At 36.6% G+C, this 26,118-nt stretch overlaps 1 protein-coding gene across 1 annotated transcript in view; it reads left to right on the forward strand.

Moving 5' to 3' along the window:
- Window positions 1-26,118, forward strand: part of slc25a21 (solute carrier family 25 member 21) — a 197,881-nt gene that overhangs the window by 134,790 nt on the left and 36,973 nt on the right. Inside the window, exon 4 of the mRNA XM_056476979.1 lies at window positions 15,195-15,278. Within this exon, the coding sequence (XP_056332954.1) occupies window positions 15,195-15,278 (84 nt within the window). The remainder of the gene's footprint in view (window positions 1-15,194; window positions 15,279-26,118) is intronic.

The raw sequence follows: 26,118 nt of genomic DNA on the forward strand, positions 1-26,118 counted from the left end.
TTTTTTTTTGACAAGGAAGGAAGGTTTGTATTGGAAATTAAATTGTCATTGATTAAAGACTATAATGAACTACATTAATCTATAATACATTAATATATTTATTATATATACTGATTAATTAGTACACTGCATAATAATTAAAAACAGAATTGAAAGTTCTTTTTAAAGGAGAAAAGATTACCACGTTTTTTATTATTAGTTTTAATAACTAATTTATAATTAACCAATTTCTTTTGTCTTTTCTATGGTGACAGTACATAATACTTGTTACTAATTAATACACGATACTAGTTATTTTGCAAGATATAGCTTCAGCTAAAAGTGCACCTTAAATGCTTAATTAGGTTAATTAGGCGAGTCATTGGACAACAGGGGCTTGTTCTGTACCCGATAAATAAAATTCTCAATGGGCTGATAATATTGACCTCCTTTTCTTCTTTTTTAATATTTTATTTTTTATTTCATCCAAGCTGAAATAAGAAATAAGACTTTCTCCATAAGAAATACTGTGGGAAACTATTTTAAATATAACTGTTATAAATATAAATGTTGAGGGACCAAACAATAAATAGGATATATTTGCTATTGATTTATGTCTGTAATATTTGTATTTATACTAAGCAGTTGTGAGTATGCTCTTAAAGAGCCCCTATTGTGAGTTTTTGAAATTTACCTTCCATGCAGTGTGCAACACAGCTCTAAGTGAATGAAAACAAAAGATTCGGTCCTTTGTCCGGATCTTTTGCCTGTTCGTATCGACATGAAACAATACCAAATATGAACTACCGGATGCAGTAAAACTACCGGATGCAGTAAAGACTTTCCCTTCAGACTCTAGCAGAGTGCAAAGGATCATGGGATCATGTGATCATGACAGGAAGATTACAATCACTGAGAGATAACCAGACATGTGGCTGTGGGGAATAAAGGGTTAAAATGTGTTTTCACAACAACACCACAGTGTAGCCAACCGTGTGCTGTGTTTGTTCCTGTCATTTTTTTTATTTTTGATACAATAACCTACCCTGCAGCGTGGGATTCGCTGGCCTTTTGTTATAAAGGCAGGGTCAGGAATTGACTACTAGTACTTTATATGGGACTTTGTCAGTAACTGTTACACAGTTTATATGGACCAGTTTCTTCTTCCTCCAGATCCTGCAAGGGTTTCTCCTTCCTACACAATGTGAAGTGTGATTAAAATTGTTGCCTCATTTTCTTTACTTTGCATAATATTTATTCAATTGTGTGTTGTAATTTGTAATCGCTTCGCTTGGCTTGTAACCATGTATCTGTTATAGATCAGTGCTTGTAATGTGTCTCTCAGGTTAAATCTATGGGCTTTATCACGTTTTGCATCCAAAACCACGCTGAAAATGCGACGCGTGCTTCTTCCTTTACTGATTTTAATGCGTTCTGTGCTCACGATCTCCTGCTGTTTGTTGCTATGACCATGAGCTGTTCTTCAAATGCGCGGTGCGGTCAATTTTCAAAATAGTTACTTGGGGTTGTGGTTAAGAATAGAGGAATATGCTGGTGTTTATCTGCATTGCTTTAATGCACTCCTGCATTGGGCTCACACATATACTCTGTGCACTGACTATTTATTGGCTGTTTCTCTCCGTCTCGCGCTGAACACAGTCGACCAGTCACAGTATACTGGGTCATCGGACCAATCAGCAAAGGTTAACTTTGCGCTAAGGAGGGGTTTGGGAATGAATGAATCGCTGAACAAATCATATGATAGTCGTTAAGATAATTTGGTCAAAATAAATGCGTACTATAAGACAATGAAAGTGTTTTTTGACCTTTCATGCATAACGGCCTGTTGTTGGAAACACCCAAAACCAAAATATGACCTTTTTTAATGCATAATAGGGGTTCTTTAATATTTCATTGAAATTAAAATGTAACATGTTGTTAAACAAAAAAATAAAAAATCTAGTCAACCAACATTGAGCCTGTCACTGTCAGTGCTAAGTGATGCGCATGACCTATTTGTCATCAATCCAAACACATCTGTGTTCAAGGATGACTTATGATTAGAAAACCCTACAGTCACCTACTCGTGAGAGTCGATATGATGACACAACCTTCAACAGATCCCACCACTCTTGAAAGTGAGCTTTGCCTGTGAGGGGCTGCTGGACTGGGAAATGTGGGATGAGACCAGTGACAGATGACGTATTATTCCCATGAACGAATAAAGCTGAGAGAGGAGCCCACATGCTTCTACCCCCGACTGGTGACTGAACCCTGGTGCACTCTTGATGGAATCCCTCAACCAGTCCTTAAACAGCAGGATTCAAAGCTCAGAGGACTAAGAGCCGATCCGGCCCAGTAAAGCAGCACGTCGCTCAGCTGTGCTCCACTGATCTCTTAATCCAACCCTGCCCTGGCTGACAGGGTAAATTGCACATGGGTATCCGATTGGGGCTATCTGTGCTTGGAAAAACTGGACTCCAGTCACATCAGCAGTCGGAAAGTAACAACTCACAATTCCAGTGAAAGAAGTCCTCTTAACGTTGGATGTGGCATTTTTTATTATTAAGGGGAAATCTAAAGTCAGTACAGAGTAACACAAGGCACTACTATTTGTGGTTTAGAAAATAAATTAAAATGCTTTTTTATTAGTGGCTTACCACTGACATTTTGGCCAATGTCTTCACAAAGTTATGCAGAGTACAATACTGACTGTAGCACTCAATACAGATCACTGGAAATCTGGTTTAAGTCATTTGTTGTAATAATAATGGAAGAGAATGGTAAATAATAAGAGCAATTAGACTATCCTGAAAACACATCAAAAGCTCTGGAGTAATATATTAGGTCCCACTTTATATTAAGTGTCCTTAACAAATATGTACTTACACAGAAATTAATAATTCGTTACAATGTACTTATTGTGTAAATACATGTATTTACTGTGTACATATGCTTGATTAAATACCTATATGTAATTACATCTGTAATTAACTTCTGTAATTAACTTCTGTAAATACACTGTTGACCATCCCTTACACCTTAACCCACCCTTAAACCTACCCAAACCACCAAACCTGTCCATAACCCTACCCCTATCCCAACTCAAGAGCACCACAAGTGTTCTCAAATACATTATGAACACAGTAAGTACATTGTATTTATTTTTTGATGCAAGTACATAGTAGTTAAGGACACTTAATATAAAGTGGGACCCTATATTGTACTACAAATATTACATACTAAACTTCCAAACCGTGTTGGAGAGCTGTTCTCAAGTTCACTGAAGCTAAATTACATTGAATGTGTGTTTATGTAGAATAAATGAAACTTGGCACCAGAATTACTCACACTGAGCATGAAAGACATTTTCATCAGTGAAAAGTTTACATCTCTTAACCAAAGCAAAATTCAGTCTTCGCCTTTGTGGGCTTAAATATGGGATGTTTTCACTTTCCTGGAACAGAACAATTGAAATATAGGAGTGTGATATCTTGACATATGATTGTATTGCTGTATGATGGGAATACCAATGTTCCACTGTTAGTAATAATACAAATTACATTACCAGGACTGTTGCAACACATCTGGTCCTTGGTAGGTTTAAAGTGTATATATTGAACACATTCCTGTTAACATATCACATTTCACCTGGAAAAACTCAAATAAAAACTCCTGTCTTCATTTACACAACCTTATGTATGACAGTGGAAATGATTGTAGCAAGAAGAAAGAAGATTAAAAATAGAAAGGAAGTTTATGGGCCCTTGCTTTAAGTTACTTAAGCACAAGACATCCCTAATCTCTCATATTGCTCTGCTGTGATCTTGATCATCTCTACTTCTACTGGCCAAAGTTGCCCAGCAACATTAAATCTGTCCGTTGTTTGCTGCTTGTCCGGGGCCTGGCATTGCTTCCCTGTCCTCAGACACCCTTCTCTATTCCAAGGCATTTCGAGGCAAGGTGAGAGACATAGTCCCTTCAGCGTGTTCTGGGTCTTCCCCGGGGCCCTCCTCCGGTGGGACAAGCTCAGAACACCATCCCAAGTAGGCTTCCAGGAGGCATCCAAATCAGATGCCCAAGCCACCTTAACTGGCTTCTCTTGATGTGGAGGAGCAGTGGCTCTACTCTAAGTTCTTCCTGTGTGACAGAGCTTTTCACCAAAGGGTCACCCTGCCCCACCCCTGGAAGTTAGTTTCTGCCACTTGCATCAGAGACCTTGTGCTTTTGGTCATGACCCAATGCTTATGACTATAGGTGAAAGTAGGAATGTAGATTGGCTGGTAAATTAAGAGCTTTGCCTTTAAGCCGAGCTCCTTTTTTGCCACAACAGACTGGTCATTAACTGCATTACTGCTGATGCTGCACCAATCTGTCTGTCAAGCTCACGTTCTATTCCTCCCTAAGGGCTGGTTTATACTTCTGCGTCAAGTGATCAGCGTGACCCACAGCACATGCAATGCGTGTAGCTGTGCATTCATACTTCTGCGCGCTGTTTCTGTTGCTCTGCAATTACACTTCCGAAACACTGGTTGGGAGTGACGTGTTTATGTTCCTCTGTGTTGAGTTTCTCCGCTGGTGTTTTGTTTTTTCTGAACGCTTCCTTAATGTACAAGTGGTTCAAACTTGCTCATTTTGAGGCAGGAACTGGCGGACGTGCAGCAACTTTAACCATGAGGTAAACACAAATCAAAACTTTCCATTCTGAGCTCCCTCACGGCACTCCACACTTGTAAACAATCGCTCCATCGGGCTCGCGCCGCTCTCGGTCCCGCCCACACTCGTCAGCGCTACCAAGCCAACCAATCACAGATCTTGCACTACGCATTGTTGCGATGTGTAGTTAAATTTTTTTGAGAGATGTACATCAGCGACGCCGACAGCCACGGCGAGGGCTATGCGTCCACGCGTAGGCCACGCCATAGCATATGCTTGCTCTTGACGCAGAAGTATAAATCAGCCTTAACTCATGAAAAAAAACATTGATACTTCAACACCTGGGGCAAAGTCTCTCCTATAACCAGTAGATGGATAGCCACCTTTTTCCGGTCAGCCACCATGACCCCGGGCTTAGAGGTGTGAATTTCATCTCGCCGCATCACACTCTGCAGCAAGCTGTCCAAGTTCAAGGTCCAGGTCTGATGAAGCCAACAGGACAACATAATCTGCAAATAGCAGAGGTGAAATCCTGCGATCCCTGAACCAGACCCCCTATGCCCTCAGAAATTTTGCCATAAAAAATAGTGAACAGAATCTGTGACGAAGGGCAGCCCTGCCGGAGTCCAGTTTCCAGTTCTTACTTCATGAGAAGTAACCCTTCTAAAAATGGGGACCACGATCCCAGTTGTCCAGTTCAGATGTACTGTCCCAGATCTTCACATGATGTTGTAGAGGTGTGTCAGCCAAGACAGCCTCACCCCATACAGACAGTTGAGATACATAGGGTGGATCTCTTTGCCTTGTCACTGCCACAACAACCCTATAAGGTCAGCAGCTGCCCACTTCCACTGTAAACAGTGTCGGTGTAAAACTGCTTCCACGCCAACAGTTTATTTCAAAAGTGAGGACTGCTTTAAAAATTGCCCATGTATCATCAAGGGTTTCAGTTACTTTAGAATGGCTAACCATTTTGAAAGAAAATTAAGCAACTTGCAACCAGGTGCTAGATTAACAACGATGTTAGGGAGGAATCTAAAATAGTTCTCAAATTGTGATGAGTATTTCTTATCTCTAAACATTTATGCATTCATTTTCCTTTAGCTTAGTCCCCGATTCATCACAGGTCACCATGCTGAGAAACACCCTCTGGGAAACTCTCATTCACACACACACTCATACACTGGCCAATTTAGATCACCCACTTCAAATGTTATCACTCGATTGATTTGGAGTTATCAGTGGTTATCAGCTCATAAATATGGGCCAGCAGGGGCCTTCTGCACCTACTAGTAGGCTCAAAAGGCTGTTATCATCCATCCACATAGTTAATCAGCTATAATAATAGAGAAGACTCCAGATCCAGATCTGTTTTTACATCACTGTGACGTTTGGGTTTAGGGTTGGGGAAGGGGTAGAATAAATGATATAAATAATTCTCATTAACTTCTAGTCGCAGCAGTATGGGATCTATAGCTGATTAACCATGTGGATGAATGATAACAGTCTTTAGAGCCTACCAGTAGGTGCAGAAGGCCTCTACTGCCCCATATATAGTGTATATCAGCTGATAACCACTGAAAACGCTCATTCAATCGAGTGATAACTTTCGAATCGGCTGATTTAGTTCATCCAACTCAACTGCTTTTTACTCCTGTTCAACCAAAATCAGTTCAATGAACTGTCAGTAGTTTTTGGCATTTTGTGTTTTGTATTTTTGTGTCCACAGATTAAATAGGGTCACACAAGTTTGCAATGGCATGAGGCTGAATAAATAATGACAGAGCATTCATTTTTGGGTGAAGTTTAAAAGCTTGACTATGCCATACACTTACTGTTTTAATCTGTTTTTTTTTTGTTTTTTTTGCTCCTTTCCTGATTTCTGTAAAGGCAGGATGCTGTGTGTAGGTCTATGTGGTGTTTTTTTTTTTTTTTTTGGTCTGATTTCAAATAATTTTAATATAAGTGCACACACTTATATGTCCCACAGTGCACACACTACATATGAATGCAAAAAGAGGCAACAGGACAACATATTTTGCTCCAATAGCTGCAAGACTCTATTGAAACATGCAAAAAGCTTCATTCCACATTTACTTCTATAATTTTACCTCTTGTCCACTTAGTGTGGACAAAACTGCATCTGATTTCTAGGTTTTTAGCATGTCTTAGAGACCAAAAGCCAAGCTCCACTTGCATTTCCTTCAGAAAATGAACAACTACTGTGCTTATGGACCAAGTACCAGAGGTGTGACTTCCCGCTGATGTGACTGCCATTGCACATTATGACCTGGTATTAAACAAGTCTGCTGGAAGGAGTTGTCACAAACACCCAAATGCATTAAGTTACAAACTTACTGAATAAAGCAAAAATGTCCCAGTGTGCTGAAATGACCCGTTTTAGAGAAGCAGTAAAGTGCTTGATGAAAACTCATTTGTCTCCGATGTCTGTCAGACGCCTCACAGCATCTGTGACCCACTCCTTCAGGGTTTTGTTTTGCAGCGGTCGCGTTCCTAGCAGGCAGGGGGTGAGAGGCGCAAATGGAGAGTTGTAATTCAAAGACTCAGGTTTCTGTTGCCGAAAAAGCAGTGAATTCAGTATTGATGAGCATGTTCTGCACTGTCCTGACCGTCTTTGTAATAGCTGCCAGTCTCCTGTCTGAGGAGTCTCAGTCAGCTATTTCCTTACTTCAAAGCAGCCATAACTAAGCTGGACTGAGAGAGATTATTTAGAGTCTTCCAATCATATATTTCCAGTGCAGCAATGTTTGCTTAGAGGAGCTGAAAGAATAAACCTGCAGTCTCTATCATTGCAACTAATGGGTTTCAATGCTTATTCTCTAGTTAAATAGTTTGCTATGACTAAGCAAAAAGTGTATAAACATTAACAGTTCAATTATAATATATAAAAGAAAACTCTATTGCACTTTTAAGCAAAATTTTAAGAAAAAAATTATCATTTTCTGAGGCAGTGGATTAGTAATAATTGATATAATTATAAGGTTATCATTTTATATATCTCAAAGCATCTTAGTTCACCGAAATAAATTATAATTCTGTCATAATTTATTCATCCTTCACTTGTTACAAACGTGTTTTTTCCTCTGTTTAACACAAAAGAAGATTTTTTGAAGAATGTTCAGTATCCTTCAACATCTATAGAATTCCTGACTATCGACTGACTATCAGCTTCCAACATTCTTCAAAATACCCTCCTTTGTGTTCAATAAAAATTTGAAACCACTTGATGGTAAGTAAAATGTAGTTTTTTTGTTTAGTTTTTTTTTTTGGGGGGTGGGGTGGGGGGGGGTGTATGTATGAAGAGTTCAGATGCAAAAGCCACTAAACGCCATTTCCACCAAAAATGAGATAATGACATTGAGTGAATGCTTTAGGCACGTAGAACACCCTCAACAAATAGATTTGCTTCTAATCATCCAAATCACAATGTCAGCACATTTAGAAATAACAGTTTGTTGGCAAAAGCCGCCAATCAGAAGGCGCGAATCGAATCATGTTATCAATGTATCAGATTTTAAAAGACAGAGTTTGATGAACAGGATGAGCCTGTCCGACTGTCAGTGAATGACAAATGAAAATGTGCCTTACCCCAAAACTCAGTGCATTATAAGAAAAAGAAAACAATATACGGTCGAAAGTGTAGCATGCATTTTTTTTTTTTTTGCGCAGCAACACTATTTTGAATGAGTCCGATTTACTATGCATTAAACAGCAACGGCATTTCACAAAAGACAGAGTTAAGATGCGTTCTTCTATCCCATGCTATGAGGATAAACAAGAGATCGAGACTTTAAGTATGATGAGAATTAATGAATGACAGCTTCTAAAATTGAGAGCCATCCCCCTTTTGCCCAGTAGTCCTACCTTGTGTTTTATTTGCTAATTTAAGCTATATTTAAAAGATAAATATTATGTATAAAACTATACATTATCTTTATTACTTCATAATACCTATACGTCTGCTAAGCTTTTTTATATTAATGGACAATGCACAGATATTGATGTTTCATAATGTTTTACACTACATCATTTGAATCTACCAAGCATAGTTTACCATGTTTACAATGTTTACATTGATCTACTTTCATTAAATCTAAATCCCAAATATCAGAAATGACAACAGATTGTTAAGATTGAATTAATGTCAGTTTTAATGTTATTGATTAATGCACTTCACAGATTTCATTCATTCATTTTCCTTCCGCTTTGTCCCTGGTTGATCAGGGGTTACCACAGCGGAATGAACTGCCACTTACTTGACAGAATTATATATTTTTAATTTTAGGTGTTTTATGTTAGTAATTGCATCTTTAGTGATTTTCAACTGTCTTGTGCCAATAGGTGGATTTAGAGGTTTTTGCAAAAAAAAAACAGAAGTGGATTTAGCTGGTTTTGACGCAAAAGAAAATCTACCTTGTTAAAAACCAACAAATTGTCTAAAGTGACATTTTTGAAAAAAAGGTATTTTATTTACTATATAATAACCTTATCATTACATATAAAATGAAACTTCTGAACTTGATTATAGGAGCCTGATAGAAAATGCTCATTTACAAGAAAAGAGGTCTGATGGATTTTAGAGGGTTTTGCATCTGAATTTATATATATATATATATATATATATACACACAACAGTTCTGTCTAGTTCTCGAATCTGATTGGCTGATAGCCGTGGAATATTCTGCAATATCAGAACTCGTACAGCCTCTTAACCCATCTGTAATCCTCTGCCCACATAGAGTGACAGCAGATCAATAAACTCACTACAGTTTGACAAATATTGCAGCTGTTGGACAACAGAATGCAAGAATGTAGTTGTTTAGTTTGCACCTATGCAGTTTATTTATAAGGATAGTGCCTATTTTAAATATTTACAATTTCTGAGATACAGAGTGTTGGCATCCATCTGCCTGTCATTGAGCAGAGCAAAGACAGTTAATGTTGTCCATCCACAAGATGACGACATAGACCACATAATAAGCCCTTAGAGGAGAAAAGACTGATGTTTTTTCAAACTACAGCTGATTAAATCTTTAAAAAATGATGATGAGTTACACTCTTAAGTCGATCTCTCTGTTTTGTATGTTGTAGTGCTGTATTTATACCATAGTAATTATAGTGCATTGAGTGTGAGATGGGACTCACATATTAGGAATGTATTCATTTTGGCTTGGCCACTCTTTGTATAACCCTGAGTTAATTATTGTGATATACTGATTGCAATGAAGAAATACTGGGAAATCTCTAGACTGATGGCAAGAAATTAGTTCCTCATACAAAAGCATTTTTAGACTCTCCGTGTTTGATTTTCTTTTTTATACACACGATTATGCTGTCGAACTGTATAAATGCAATACACTGGTAGCAGTGCGATATAGCTGTATATCGTCATTGGTTGTATATCGTCACTGGTGCTGTATACACTGGTGCTGTATACCTCCCACCAGTGCCTACAGCCGTACTGCACCTCTACTCTATGTAAAAATAAATACAGTTAAAGTCAGAATTATTAGCCCCTCTGAATTATTAGCTCCCCTGTTTATTTTTTCCCCAATTTCTGTTTAACGGAAATAAGATTTTTTCAACACATTTCTAAACATAATAGTTTTAATAACTCATCTCTAATAACTGATTTATTTTATCTTTGCCATGATGACAGTAAACAATACTAGATATTTTTCAAGACACTTCTATACAGCTTAAAGTGACATTTAAAGGCTTAACTAGGTTAATTTGGTTAACTAGGCAGGTTAGGGTAATTTGGCAAGTTATTGTATAACGATGGTTTGTTCTGTAGACAATCAGAAAAAAGTATAGCTCAAAGGGGCTAATATATATATATATATATATATATATATATATATATATATATATATATATATATATATATATATATATATATATATATATATATATAGCTCTTAAAATGTTCACTTGACTTATTTTATGAAAGGACCACCATTTCAGCTTAAACATCTTTAATTTTATACCAAAAAAATTCACCTACATCTAAATAAATTCATTGCACATTTGGTCCCACTTTATATTAAACCGTCATACTGTAGGTACTTACAATAACACACAATAAGTACTATTTACTTACTGTCTTCATATTTGATTGTACAACACATATTAAAGTGAGATGCTGGAAATGTTAGGAACAGGTTTGGTGATATGGATAGGTTTAAGGGTGGGTTAGGGTGAAGGTATGGGTCAACAGTGTAATTATAAATGCTCTTACAGAAACGAATTATACTACAAATATAATTGCACAAAGATAATTTATAAAATAGAAGTACAAGGTACAGTATGTACACAATAAGTGCATTCTACCAAATAATTCATTTAAATCTAAGTACATAGTTAAGACCATTTAATGAAAAGTGGGGCCACAAATTTTAACATTGGGGTAAAAAAAAATCTCTTTATGAGGTGTATCGACCAGAAATACTCTCAACTTTTATAAACCAATTTTGTTGCAAGAATGCGTTTTATGGAAAAGCCTCATTAGAAAGGTGTCCAGTTGGGTTGAGCTGAATCTGAAACTTGCATGTTAGTACAGCACATTTGTTGATTTGCTTATACATAATCATCACTTGTTTGTGCTTGGAGATGTCTAAGTTAAGTTTACACAAGAGGTCAGCCAGAGTTTGGCAAACTGGGGCACTATACTATCCTATCTATACAAATCAGAGTGGCTGTGAGAGGAGAGCATTTTGTTGGATGTCTAACTGGCCATCTTAAGGACGTCATTCCTTGTCATCCCCCCATCCTGGACTGCTTCATTACCTTATTCTCAGTGGGTCCTGTTGGCCTGTGGTGCCACTGAAACCCAAGCTGTCCTAACCCAGACCAAGACCTAGAAGCATGTGGTGTCACAAGCGCCATGACTTTATCACTTCCCTTTTGCCCCATCTTCCATCTTCGGCTTTATCTCCTTCCCTCCAAAGGCTCAGCTTTATAGGCCACCTCCAGCCACAGGCCCAGCGGTATTAACCTGCAAAGCCAGAAGAACAGAGGACAGCAGCTATGTATGTCTGCTGTGAATCAAGATGCTTTTACATTTCCCTGTGGTTTCCAGAAGCATTGCATTTCATTGGTTTTATGTCTATTTTCACAACGCTGTTCAAGTATCAATGGTATTTTGCTTGTGTTCAGTTCAATTAATGTAGTTGCACAACATAATTTTGCTATTCATGAGTATCATGATCACAGACAGTCGATTGGTCCTCGCTGCTCTAAGTTTGATTGGATGTCGGCATCTGCCATATTGGAGCATTTAGGTTAGAGAGGTTTAACCTCAGTGTACCAATGCAATGGACGTCTGCCATCTTTATGATCCTGCTCATTAAAATTAACTGTCTGGCTGTAAAAAATAGATTTCCTTTTAATGCTGCCTTCTGGATTCTCTTATGCGCCGCTGATTGTGTGTAAAAGAAACCTCACTCACGTGCTTCTTTCGCTTTTTCTAATTTTACTTTCATTTCAGCTCTTGATGAAAGTGTTGGTTCAGAGGCAGCAAATGGAAAACATATTAAGATGGCTAATGAATAATTGAAATCAATGAATATCCTCCCCAAAAAACACTGGTAAACATCTTAATTTAGTTGAGAAATGGTTAATGGACGTAGCGATTGAGGCAAATATATTGCAAAAAATTACAATAAAATTGAATATGTAATCATTTGCCAGCAGTTTTTTTTATTATGCATACCACACAATATTTGGTTATCATGGTACCAGACTTGAAACATAGACTGCCAATATTAAATGCCAACCATTGATACATTTGCCTGTGACAGCTATAGTAACAACAAGTAATTCCTGCTAAAGTTATAAATGGCACATTTGCTGGATGGTTTTCCATTCATGAGACCTTGTTGATTATGATTGATGTTCATAAATGAAATAATGCAGTTCCCGCTCCACGCTCTATTCTTTGGGGGAATACCCCTTTATTTAACAAGGCAAATTTAAGAGACCTTTTTAAAAGTTTAGCCTGCCCCTTTAAAGGCAAACCCATCAACTCAAGTCTTTTGATCAACCCAGTAACCTCCCGCCCTTCCCAAAGGGCTTTTTTTAACACCATCATTATTAGGCCTCAACCTATCAAGCTTGTCTTCCAGCAGGTCACAGCCCCCCCTGTCGGACCCAGTGTTGCCCCATTACATACAGGGTCTGAAAAGGGACAAGGCCCTAGTGCTCTGCCGGGACCTAAAACACTTCATTCCTATCTATAAAAATACAAAGAGAAGGTGTTCTCCTGCTCTTTATTCTCTCATTTTCTTTCCTGTCAGAGTGCTCAAAGTTCGCATTTTACAGGGAGTTTGGGGTCAGGTGGAGATGGTTGGGTTATTTACCCCTGGTGCTTATTTCAACTACAGAGGCTCCATGTTGGCCTTACCTTCACCTTCACCTTGGCTATCCATGATGACGCTCTGGTCCTATAAAAAGAGTACAGGAGGTCATTGAAGGTTTTTGATGAACTCACAGATATCATCACCTGCAAGTATATCTTTTCTTTCTGGGTTTGCTTTGAGAGGGGTTCTGAGAGCTGGATCTTTAACAAAGCCCCTGGGCTTTTCACAGTTCCTCTGTTTGTTGACTTTACAACCAGGAGCTTGACTGCAATGTCGATTGAATCAGCCATCAACTCTTCTTTTGGAGTCTATGAACTGTCAGTTTCTGTCTTCAAATTTGCAAATACCTCCATTCTTCTGGGTAGAGGATTCATGCGAAGACAAAAATGTACACAGTATCTACAGCTCATTTTGCATTCAGCAGTGGAAACCTGATGACACTTTCTGAGAGTCCCGAGGCATCTTCTACTGCCAAATCTTCCCTATTATCTTCCACTCCCCGGGCCATGATGTTTGGTCCAGGGCTTTTATGGCAGGGTAGGCAAGGGGCATGAGGAAATGAGGTGACCCCAAGGTCATCAGTGGAGTCAGGCGGCTGAACGTGAACCGTGGCCCTGCCACCTCTGGGCTCACATGGGTTGGGCCATCCCAAAAATGGAAACTTGGGCATCTGTAGGACAAGGCTATCTTCATCCCTTGACCTTCCTCTCATGTGCCTTTAATTATGTTCGATTTGAATGTTTACAAGCTTCACTGGTCTTAAATCTTTTGGTTCGGTGCCCCATCCTTTTGCATGCCCCATCCCTACATTCCCACTCACTTGACTGCCTGCTGTTTCAGGGTCCCTCTTTTCTTCTTTCTCTTTAATATGGTGTTGGACGTTCGTTTATGATGCTTTTTTAACTGGTTCTTAGGCACGAGTTACAAGCTATTTGGGAATCTACAAAATTGGATGCTGGGGACACCCCTCTAAGATGTTAATCTGTTGCCGATATGAAAGGCTGCTCACCTCGGTAAACCCCCTCATCCAATGGAACCAGGGCACTTTTATGGCCCCATCAGGCACCCGCCTGGATGACTTACTGCTGACCTCTTGACCTGGCAGTCAAAGCCATATGAGGAGAATCTTTCTCTTTCTGTGTCTTCTACTCAGTTTGGTCTGAGTACATCTTTTTACACTTTTAGGGCAAAGGTTGATTTTTTTATCGTTACTAGTGCCCAAAAGATACCCAGCCTAAACCGCTGTAAATTGTCATAGCATGTCGGCCTGTAAACTGTTCATACCATGTGGTGTCAAAGTACCAAAGGTCCTAATGTTGCTTTTGTTCATTTCTTTGTGCTAAAATATCTATATTTCATGAACCATGGTGGTGGTGTTGGGGGGCGGCGGTAAAGCAGTAAATCCTTTTCCCCAAACTCACGCTCAGCGCAAGTACCATGTTAAACATTTACATGGTTCAGTTTGCTCTTTATTAGGGAGTTACTAGCATGCTTGTTGCTACAAAAACACATCTTGACCGTTTGTATCATATTAAAACATTTACACAGAACCTCAGAACTGTTACTAGGAGGTTACTAGCATGTAGGCGACAAAGTTAGCAGCTACAAGGCCTATGGCTATTGGAGAAGCAAAGCTAATTGGTAAGGATGGGTTAAGTAAATGTTTGAGTTCTCCGCTGTGCTAAAGGGACCGAGAAAGTCTGTGCTGCTTCGGAAAGAACAGAAGGTGAAAGCAGGAGTCTGGACTTGTGTCGACACTTTGCGCAGATTAACCAGTGTCCCACTTTTTCTGCACACAGATAATTGATAGCATATGGTGGTCATGCTCTATGATCCCTCAGTCATCTAAGCAGAGGAATGCTGAAAATAATGTGTGCGGAAGTGATGTTTTCCTGAATTAATGAATTTTTAATCATTGTTATTTTATCTGGACATTATTTTCCACAGCGATTTGGCTCTTTTCTCAAATGTGATGTGTAGCTAGTACGCATGAATTATGATTTCTGGTTTACAAAGATCATGTCTGTTTATGGTTATCTTATTTATTTCGAAGACTCTTGTTATAAATCAATAACATGCCATCCATAAAAAAATTATATTAATTTCTTATTAAATGTGTGTATATTTTTTGTCCAAATCCAATTTTGTGGTTGACGAGTTGACCATTTTATCTTTCAGGTTTCAAATACAACGAGGGAAGAGTGACCCAAATAGCTATAAAGGCCTTGGAGACTGTTTCAAAACTATATTTCGCACTGAAGGGTAAGTTGGTAGCTCTTTATTTACAATGTACACACTGCATACACTCTCAGAAATAAGGGTACGCAAGTTGTCACTGGCGTAGTACCTTTTCAAAAGGTACAAATTTGTACCTAAAAGGTCCATATTAATAGCTCAAGGGTACATATTGGTACTTAAATAGTACAATTCAAATAATTTCAGGTACTAATATATATGTTTGAGGTACCAACATGGACCCTTTAAGTACAAATGTGTACCTTTTGAAAAGGTACCACCCCAGTGACAGCTTGTGTACCTTTATTTCTGAGAGTGTGCTTATCATAGTTAATACATATACTGGGTAAAAACCAAATAATATCCATAAACCTTACTTAACCCAGTATTTTCTAAAAAGGGATAGTCCACCCAAAATGAACATTTCCTCATCATTTACTCACATTTAAGTTAATCTAAACTATTATTTTCTTTCTTCTGTTGAACACAAAACAAGATAGTCTGAGGAATGTAAGAACAACGCCAACAAAAAAACTATGGAAGTCACTGTATTTTCACCAGCATTCTTCTTTCATGTTCAACAGAAGAAAGAATTCCTTTAAATAAGAAAAATAAGCAAGTACTATAAAAAAAAATAAAGTGCGATTATATTTCTCTCTCTGTCTGTATTGTTTTGTGTTGTTTTGTATTGCATTCAAGGGAGTAGATTCACTCTTGACATTGGTGGGGACGTACAGTACATCCCTAGAGTACATGCATTGCGCTTTTAAAAGTACTTAATAATAATATAAAGTAAACACTTACATGTGATAATACAAATAACAATTAATGAATCACATTCCATGTTGCAAAAGTCAATTTACATTATTTTTATACTGCTATCTGGATTTGGGGAGGTATGAATATAGAGAAATTTAGAGATGTGGGTGATCGATTATTGTTTTTCATAATCATGGAGGCCATAATCGAAAACTGCACAATAACTGCACAGCCTTGTTTAATAGCATTATATTTAACTCATAGCAAACTTGATTTTAACCCTTTGTGAACTAGTAGGTTACTAAGTGTTAACGGAGCATTCTTTTATTTTGAAGTCGATTGAATTATTGGTAGGGACATTTCAGTAATTGCTGGATATTGGTGGGGACGTGTCCCCTACGTCCATGCCAATTCTACGCCCTTGATTGCATTTCCATATCTTTGAAATGTCACGTTTTGATGCCAATGACTTCATAAATGTCCCACCAGTCCTGCCTTGTTTGGCATTTAAGGTGAAAAAAAAAATGACCAAAGTAGTTTTAAAAACTGCTTTAAGTAATGTACAATTGAGTATTGTTTTTAAAGCTTTTATTTTAAATTGTAACTTTATTTATAACTTAACTTACATTTTTAATATAATAGTAATCCTGCAAGTGTAAATGTCACTTATGGTTTGTGATGTTTCTTTCAATACATGTTGTTTACTATTTTGAGTATCTATTTTGTGTAAACTAGGCACACAACTCTGCTGTATGCATGGTAATAACACACCTGGTGACAGGCTATATTGGGAGCTTTGCAAAATAATAAACCCTGTGTACAAAAACACTTGAAACCCACCTTCACTGGAATATGCAGTTTGTCAATGAAGTCAAAGGCTTATATTATGTATTAGCCAGCGGCTTGCTCAACATGCATCATGCTAACTGCTCATAGGAAATCACACATGTGAAATAATGTGCTCAAGGCAGAGATTTATTCCTCCTCATTTTCTTTCTATCCCTCACTGATTAGCTTTCCTTTCAGTTTCACTCGCCTCCCTCCGACACACAACATGAGGCACGTGTCAGATCCTAGACAGGGTGCAGACTTGAAAGAAAGCTCTGTTTGATGACAGGTTTACAGTGGATCTAAAGCCGATCCGCAGCAAGGTGTGAATATACTCGCCTGTGGCCCCGGGTTACACTCACACTACACTGCAAAAAAAATAAATAAATACAGTCTGAATATAAGAAATAAATGAATGATTTAAATAGATATAGACTAGAAACAAGTCAGTTTATCTGCCAGTGCTGTAAGATAATTATACTTGGTCAGATTTCTTGAAATAAGAAAACCTACCTAGGCTTTAGTTTAGTAAAGGCAAATATTACTTAAATAAGTATTTATTGCAAGCAGTGTATTTAGTCTGTCTTAAAACCGGCTTGTTAATTACATTTTAAACTGGATGCTTTTCTTATTTTGCATGAAAGGTCTAAAAACTAGAGTTACTGAACAGAAAAATTTCTCTTAATTCATGAATTTCCATTCTGTCTTAAAATGAGCCAAAGCATTTAGACATAAAAGAAGATTATTGTACAAATATGGTCCACAATTTTTATTCAGATTAAGACTTGACAGTAGTTGCAATGCAAAATTATTACTTGATGCTTCTCAAAATATAAAGAACAAGTATAAGTGAGCATTTTTAATGAGCAAACTTTTAAAAAAAATAAACACTCAGTATTTACTCACCGCTAAGTGGCCCTCAATTTCTTTATTTTGTTAAACACAAAGGAAGATATATTGAAGAATGCTGAAAACCTATAACCATTGACTTCCATAGTAGGAAAAACAAACATAATTCAATTATTTTGTATTCAACAGAAGAAAGAAACTCATAATGTTTGGAAAGAAGGATGAGTAAATTATAAAAACATTTTTATTTATTTTTATTCCTAACTTTTTATATCATTGACAGGATTTTAATTTACTGCATTTAAATTTTGGATTTTTTATTTTATTTGAGTGCATTCCAATACTCAGTGGATATAATAAAATTAAATAAAAATATATTTTTCCTTAATATTTTTCTTTTACTAATTGTCAAATTAACAAAATTCTTAAAGTGAATTATTTTAAGTTTATAGCTGCTAAACAACCTCTTTTTAAACTTAAATGTTCTATGAATGTACAGTATGTTCCTGTAAATGTTCAAAAAAGGTACTTAATGTGCAAACATTTACCCAAAATGAAATTTTGAAATGAAATCAGTATTTACTCACCCCCAAGTGGTTCCAAAGTTTCTTTCTTTCTTTTTCAAAGGAAGATATTTTGAAGAATGCTGAAAACCTGTAACCATTTACTTTCATAGTAGGAAAAACAAACATGATGGTTACTGGTTTTCAGCATTCTTCAAACTATCTTATTTTGTATTCAACAGAAGAAAGAAACTCATAAAGGTCTGAAATTTCCCTGCATTTCGTTGCCTTGTACTTGTACATGTGTGATGACAATAAATTGAAATTGAATCTAAAAAACAAGTAAAGGGTGTTTACATTATGACAATATTTTTATTTATTTTATTCTTAACTTTTTATAACTTTAACATGATTTAAATTTATTCCATTTAAATTTGGGATTTAATTTTCTTTTAGTGCATTCCAATATACAGTGGATATAACAGTAACATAACATATATATATTTTATACAGTAACACATAATATTTGTATAAGTTGAAAATAAAATATATTAAATTTATTTTACTAATTATCAAATTAACAAAATTCTTATAGTGAATTATTTTAGATTTATGGCTGCTAGACAAACATTTTCCAAACAGAAATGTTCTATGAATGTACAGTATGTTCCTGTAAATGTCCAAGAAAGGGACTTAATACGCAAACTTAAATAGATCAATTACCCAAAATGAAATTTTACTCAGTATTTACTCACCCCCAAGTGGTTCCAAAGTTTCTTTCTTTTGTTGAACACAAAGGAAGATATTTTGAAGAATGCTGAAAACCTGTAACCATTGAGACAAACACTTTGGAACTTGACGGTAACAGGTTTTTAGCATTCTTCAAAACATCTTATTTTGTATTCAACAGAAGAAAGACACTCATAAAGGTCTGAAACAAGTAAAGGATGAGTAAATCATGACAACATTTTTATTTATTTATTTTATTCTTAACTTTTCATATCTTTAACATGATTTTAACTTATTCCATTTAAATTTTGGATTTAATTTTCTTTGAGTGCATTCCAATATACAGTGGATATAACAATAAAATAACATATATATTTTATACAATAACATATATTACTAATTATCAAATCAAACGATCAAATAATATCACAATTCTTAAAGTGTATTATTTTAGATTTATGGCTGCTAGACAACCATTTTCCAAACAGAAATGTTCTATGAATGTACAGTATGTTCCTTTAAATGTTCAAAAAAGGGACTTAATAGGCAAACTTAAACAGATCATTTGCCCAAAATGAAATTTTACTCAGTATTTACTCACCCCAAGTGGTTCCAAAGTTGTTTCTTTTGTTGAACACAAAGGAAGATATTTTGAAGAATGCTGAAAACCTGTAATCATTGACTTCCATAGTAGGAAAAACAAATAATATGGAATTCAATTGTTACTGGTTTTCAGCATTCTTCAAAATATCTTACTTTGTATTCAACAGAAGAAAGACACTCATAAAGATCTGAAACAAGTAAACGGTGTTTACATTATGACAACATTTTTATTTAGGGGTGAACTCTCACTTTAAAATAAGTTACTACAGCTAAAATAAGAATAGTTGTGATTATTGAGCCTTTTGGGGTAAACTTAAACAAGTATTACAGTAAAATAAAATCTTAAAAATACAAGGCTGGTCTTAAATTATGTCTCTAATTGTAATTAAGCTAAATTTACATGTACAATACGTCATTAACCAAGAAAAAAGGCAAACAATCTTAAAACAATCATAATAATCTTACACAATCTGACCTTGCATAGTATTTTATTCTTAAAACAAGATCAATACAATTTTATTTGTCTAGAAATAAGTATGTAACTCTTAATAAGTAGTTCTTGCAGTGAAGGACTCTGGTTCCTTTAGTAGTTTCTCCATGGTGCTTTCTCTCTCCACAAGCTGTCATCGGCTGCATCCCACAGGCCTTCCCTGCAGATTATGGCGCTTCTTTTCTTCTTAACCAATTATCACCCTCCGTGTGTTTGTGCTGTGGCTGGAATCACCACACAGTAGCCGGTAGCAAGATCTGCCCCAGGCTGAACCACTTAGTTTTAATTTACACAAATGGTGGCGGGAGTTACTGTTGTGGAATTATTATTGAAAATAAACACGCTCTTGCTGTATGGGCCAGGATTGCACTTTCGCTCTCAGTCCATATTTTGCTTCGGCTCGCCCCTCTGTGCGGTAGAAACCCGAGCTCTTCGGCTTCCACACACCAATTAGTTCAAAACTGGAGATCCATCTGTGGCTCCAAGACCAAAGTATTGAAATGCAAAGTATTGTTACTTGCGTCAAGATGTAGTGTGTGTGGATCGTCATAGAAAGAAAGTACTGAATTGCACATTCAGTTCAAGTCAGAATTATTAGCCCCCTTTGAATTATTTTTTTCTTTTTTAAATGTTTGCTAAATTATGTTTAACAGAGCAAGGAAATTTTCACAGTATGTCTGATAATATTTTTTCTTCTGGAGAAATTTTTGGTTTATTTCAGCTAGAATAAAAGCAGTTTTAAATTTTTTAAAATCCATTTTATGGACAAATTTATAAGCCCCTTTAAGCTATTTTTTTCGATAGTCGACAGAACAAACCATCGTTATACAATAACTTGCCTAATTACCCTAACCTGCCTAGTTAACCTAATTAACCTAGTTAAGCCTTTAAATGTCACTTTAAGCTGTATAGAAGTGTCTTGAAAAATATCTAGTCAAATATTGTTTACTGTCATCATGGCAAAGATAAAATAAATCAGTTATTAGAGATGAGTTATTAAAACTATTATATTTAGAAATGTGTTGAAAAAAAATCTCTCCGTTAAACAGAAATTGGGGAAAAAATAAACAGGTGGCCTAATAATTCAGGAGGGCTAATAATTCTGACTCCAACTGTACAAATGGTTTGATTGTGCATAATTAGTTCATAGTTTGTTCTGTTTGTTGAGCTTTATCTTGCTTGGTTGAGCTTCAGGTAAGTGGACAAATACAAGTAGACAAGTTTACACTATTGTTCAAAGGTTTGGGGTAATTTTATACTGAAACACGTTTTTTATATACAACAAAATGTTTAGATAATTTAATTTAATTTATCCATTCATTTATTCATTTTTCTTCGTCTTTTTTAGTCCCTTTATTAATCAGGGGTCGCTTATCCAGCATATGTTTTACACAGCGGATCTTACGGTTTTACACTAGCTGCAACCCAGTACTTGGAAACTGTAATTAAATTTTATTTAATTAAACTTTAAACTTGTAATTTTATTTAACTTTATTTAGTGTAGTGTAGTGTAGTGTAGTGCAGTGTAGTGCAGTGCAGTGTAGTGCAGTGCAGTGTAGTGCAGTGCAGTGTAGTGTAGTGTAGTGTAGTGCAGTTTAGTGTAGTGTAGTGTAGTGCAGTGCAGTGCAGTGTAGTGTAGTGTAGTGTAGTGCAGTGTAGTGCAGTGCAGTGTAGTGCAGTGCAGTGTAGTGTAGTGTAGTGTAGTGTAGTGTAGTGTAGTGTAGTGTAGTGCAGTGCAGTGCAGTGTAGTGCAGTGCAGTGTAGTGTAGTGTAGTGTAGTGCAGTGTTGTGAAGTGTAGTGCAGTGTAGTGTAGTGTAGTGTAGTGCAGTGTTGTGTAGTGTAGTGCAGTGCAGTGTAGTGTAGTGTAGTGTAGTGCAGTGTAGTGTAGTGCAGTGCAGTGCAGTGTAGTGTAGTGCAGTGCAGTGCAGTTTAGTGTAGTGCAGTGCAGTGCAGTGCAGTGCAGTTTAGTGTAGTGCAGTGCAGTGCAGAGCAGAGTAGTGCAGTGTAGTGTAGTGTAGTGTAGTACAGTGTAGTTTAGTGTAGTGTAGTGTAGTGTAGTGTAGTACAGTGTAGTTTAGTTTAGTGTAGTGTAGTGTAGTGCAGTTTTGTTTTGTTTTGTTTTGTTTTGTTTTGTTTTGTTTTGTTTTGTTTTGTTTTGTTTTGTTTTGTTTTGTTTTGTTTTGTTTTGTTTTGTTTTGTTTTGTTCAGTGCAGTGCAGTGTAGTGCAGTGCAGTGCAGTTTAGTGTAGTGTAGTGTAGTGTAGTACAGTGTAGTTTAGTGTAGTGTAGTGTAGTGTAGTGTAGTACAGTGTAGTTTAGTGTAGTGTAGTGTAGTGTAGTGTAGTACAGTGTAGTTTAGTTTAGTGTAGTGTAGTGTAGTGCAGTTTTGTTTTGTTTTGTTTTGTTTTGTTTTGTTTTGTTTTGTTTTGTTTTGTTTTGTTTTGTTTTGTTTTGTTTTGTTTTGTTCAGTGCAGTGCAGTGTAGTGCAGTGCAGTGCAGTTTAGTGTAGTGTAGTGTAGTGTAGTACAGTGTAGTTTAGTGTAGTGTAGTGTAGTGTAGTGTAGTACAGTGTAGTTTAGTGTAGTGTAGTGTAGTGTAGTGTAGTACAGTGTAGTTTAGTGTAGTGTAGTGTAGTGTAGTACAGTGTAGTTTAGTGTAGTGTAGTGTAGTGTAGTGTAGTGTAGTGTAGTTTAGTGTAGTTTAGTGTAGTGTAGTGTAGTGTAGTGTAGTACAGTGTAGTTTAGTGTAGTGTAGTGTAGTGTAGTGTAGTGTAGTACAGTGTAGTTTAGTGTAGTGTAGTGTAGTGTAGTGTAGTGTAGTACAGTGTAGTTTAGTGTAGTGTAGTGTAGTGTAGTGTAGTGTAGTACAGTGTAGTTTAGTGTAGTGTAGTGTAGTGTAGTGTAGTGTAGTACAGTGTAATTTAGTTTAGTGTAGGGTAGTGTAGTGTAGTGTAGTGTAGTGTAGTACAGTGTAGTTTAGTTTAGTGTAGTGTAGTGCAGTTTAGTTTAGTTTAGTTTAGTTTAGTTTAGTTTAGTTTAGTTTAGTTTTGTTTAGTGTAGTGTAGTGTAGTGTAGTGTAGTGTAGTGTAGTGTAGTGTAGTGTAGTGCAGTGTAGTGTAGTGTAGTGCAGTGCAGTGTAGTGCAGTGCAGTGCAGTTTAGTGTAGTGTAGTGTAGTGCAGTGAAGTGCAGTGCAGTGAAGGCTGTACACAATTAGGACACAACGGTTGTCCTTTAAGCTAGAAAATCATCATCACACCACAAAAAGGAGATTTTAGATTAGATTTAACTTTATTGTCATTACACATGTACAAGTACAATGCAATCGAAATGCAGTTTAGGTCTAACCAGCAGTGCAATAGCAGCAAGTGCAGGATACAGGTATAAATTATAAAGTGCAGTTATAGAAAAGCTATGGTGATATTTACAGATGGATGTACTATCAACATTATATACAGGTTGTATTAGCTATGAACAGAGATTAACAATAAATGAATATATGTACAGGATGCTATTAATAATCAGAAGTGTGCAGATAGATAAACATAATTACAAATGTATATGTACAGTGGGTGTGTACATGATTACAAATGTTCATGTGCAGTGGGTAAGTTGCCTTAAGAAAAATAGGCACCCGTGAACCTTCTTGACTAGGCTGGAGGTGTTGGTGGTCCAGGAAAGGTCATTTGAGATGTGGGTCCCCAGGAACTTGAATGATGAGACAGGCTCAATGGCCATCTCATTGATGTGGATGGGATCATGTGAGCCTACTCATCCCTTTCTGAAGTCTCCAGTGAGCTTCTTGGTCTTGTTGGTGTTTAGGAGTGTTGTCGGTGCACCAAGTGGCCAGATGCTGTATCTCCTCCCTGTAGGCAGTCTCATCATTGTTGCTGATTAGACCAATCACTGTGGTGTCATCTGCAAATTTGATGATGGTGTTGGATCTGTACACAGGCCTACAGTCGATGATAAAAAAGTACTGGCGCACACACATGGACACTAGGCATGGGATGATAACTGGTTTTTGGTTTGAAAAAGTCAAGCTTTTAAAACCACCAGAATTTTCTGTTATACCTTTCCTAAGTTTTTTGTGTTTTTTGTGACTATTTTATTTCATTTTTTGGGGGAACAGTTTCTCCAGCAAAAAAGGATCCTCCACATTAAAAGCTACTATACCAGAATATTTTAAATGTTTCTTCAAATAAAATATCCCGTGATCAATGGGGGGAAAGTTGTTTTTTACCCAGACATTTAAAAAGAACATATTTTAGAGCGCTAATCACAATACCGTGATACCGTGATATTTTATACCGTCACAATCTTATACTGTCCCATGCCTAATGCACACTCCAACACACACACAATGAAAATCTGCTGTTTTAACAGTTTTAAAGGAATACTGTCTTGCTAAAAATGTTTTACATTAGAAAATATACCCTTTACTTTAGTCAAAAATGAGTGATTGAACATTCATTAAAAACTCCACACTAATGACAGAAAACCTAAACATTCACATCGTTTGTGATAAAGATCAAGTTGTTTCTTTATGCAAAATAGATTTAGGGTTGAAACTAAATTTAGTGGGTGATTTTTGACCCAAAGGGCAAACAATGTATACATCATTCTAGGACAACAGCAGGGTTAAGACAAAGATCTGACTCCTATTTTCAACTATTTGACACCTTAACTCACTGTACCACGCACAGCATGTGCCAATTCTATGGAAATCCACCCCCATTATCATTCACTGAGCTCAGCTTCGGTTGTCATGCTCCACTGTTTCCAGGGTACTGAACAGGTTAAACTGGTCTAAACACACAAACAAGCACTTATAAATGAAAAACAAAAAGCCCTAAACCAAATAGACTACATTTTTCAGTTTTTAATGTCTAAACAGCTTAAGACCGTCAAATCGTTTCTTGGCATTTGTGTCAAAACGGGTGAGATTCTTCAGCGCCTACTATATAATTATTAGTCAAGGAAGCATAACTGTTGCAGTATACCTTCAAAGAAAATAGCCCAAAGGGATACTTATCAAATTATAGAGTTTGAACTGCAAATAGACATACATGGCAACCTTCAACTGGTGTCTGTATGATAAGCAAATTAACACATAAACAGTCTTTGTCTTCCAGCAGCATTATCACTAATATCTTTGCTCATTTGATTATACCTAGAGAGCTGAAATAAGTTTGAAGTTATCTAGATGCCACCGTAGCTTGGCTCGTGAAACGGGTTCAACGTTGTAACGGCACCAAGTGCATTTTTGTACACTGTAAAAAGCGATGTGTTTCTTTTCTTTAAAAAGTGAGCAAAGCCGTTGTCTTAAAAGCAACAAGTTGATTTTACTTAAAAAAAAAAGTTAGTGAATGCATTGACTTAAGTTTTATAATTATGCACATAATTTGTTTACTTAATAATTACAAGGAAACTAGTTTACTCTTTTTTTTTTGAGTAAAGTCAACTAATCGCTTTTTGTTTTTGCAAGAACTAGATTTATGTCACAGTCCAATGTTAGCTTTGATGTTTAATATTAAATAAGTCCTCACGGACATTCACAGCTCAACGGTGAGCAAAATAAGTGTCTGCGTTTTAAGATTCCAGTCAGATCAATGCTTCGGCACGTTCACGCCAACTCTAAACGCAGACATGTGCACTTTGAGAAGCAGACATTGTTTGGAGAGCACATGTACTTTTTCTGAAGCTGAAACCTGACTCTGTTTTGCTTTCTGTCAATCTGAATGTCAGGACAAGCCCAAGCAAGGGAAACACCTGAGCTTTTCTTTCTCTCATACAAAAAAAAAAACAAAAAAAAAAAACTCTGCAGTATGGTAAAGAGCTAACATTTACCTAGAATTGTGTGTGTAGGTTCGGTATTGTAGTTAAATGTCAAAAAGAAAAGGTCAGCCATTGGATATATTGTGTGGGGTGATATTGTGTGACAATTGGATAGTATAGGAATGACAGTAAAAGTGGATGTTTAAAATTATCATGCAATTTGGCCTAGTTTTTAAGATGTATTCTGGTTAAATTTTTATAAAGACTTACTTTCATACTTTGAAGTTCTCACAATGTTAATTTTAAGTATTCAAATTGAGAATGAAGATGA

Source organism: Danio aesculapii, chromosome 17 (genome assembly GCF_903798145.1).
Source record: "Danio aesculapii chromosome 17, fDanAes4.1, whole genome shotgun sequence".
Classification (NCBI taxonomy): domain Eukaryota; kingdom Metazoa; phylum Chordata; class Actinopteri; order Cypriniformes; family Danionidae; genus Danio; species Danio aesculapii.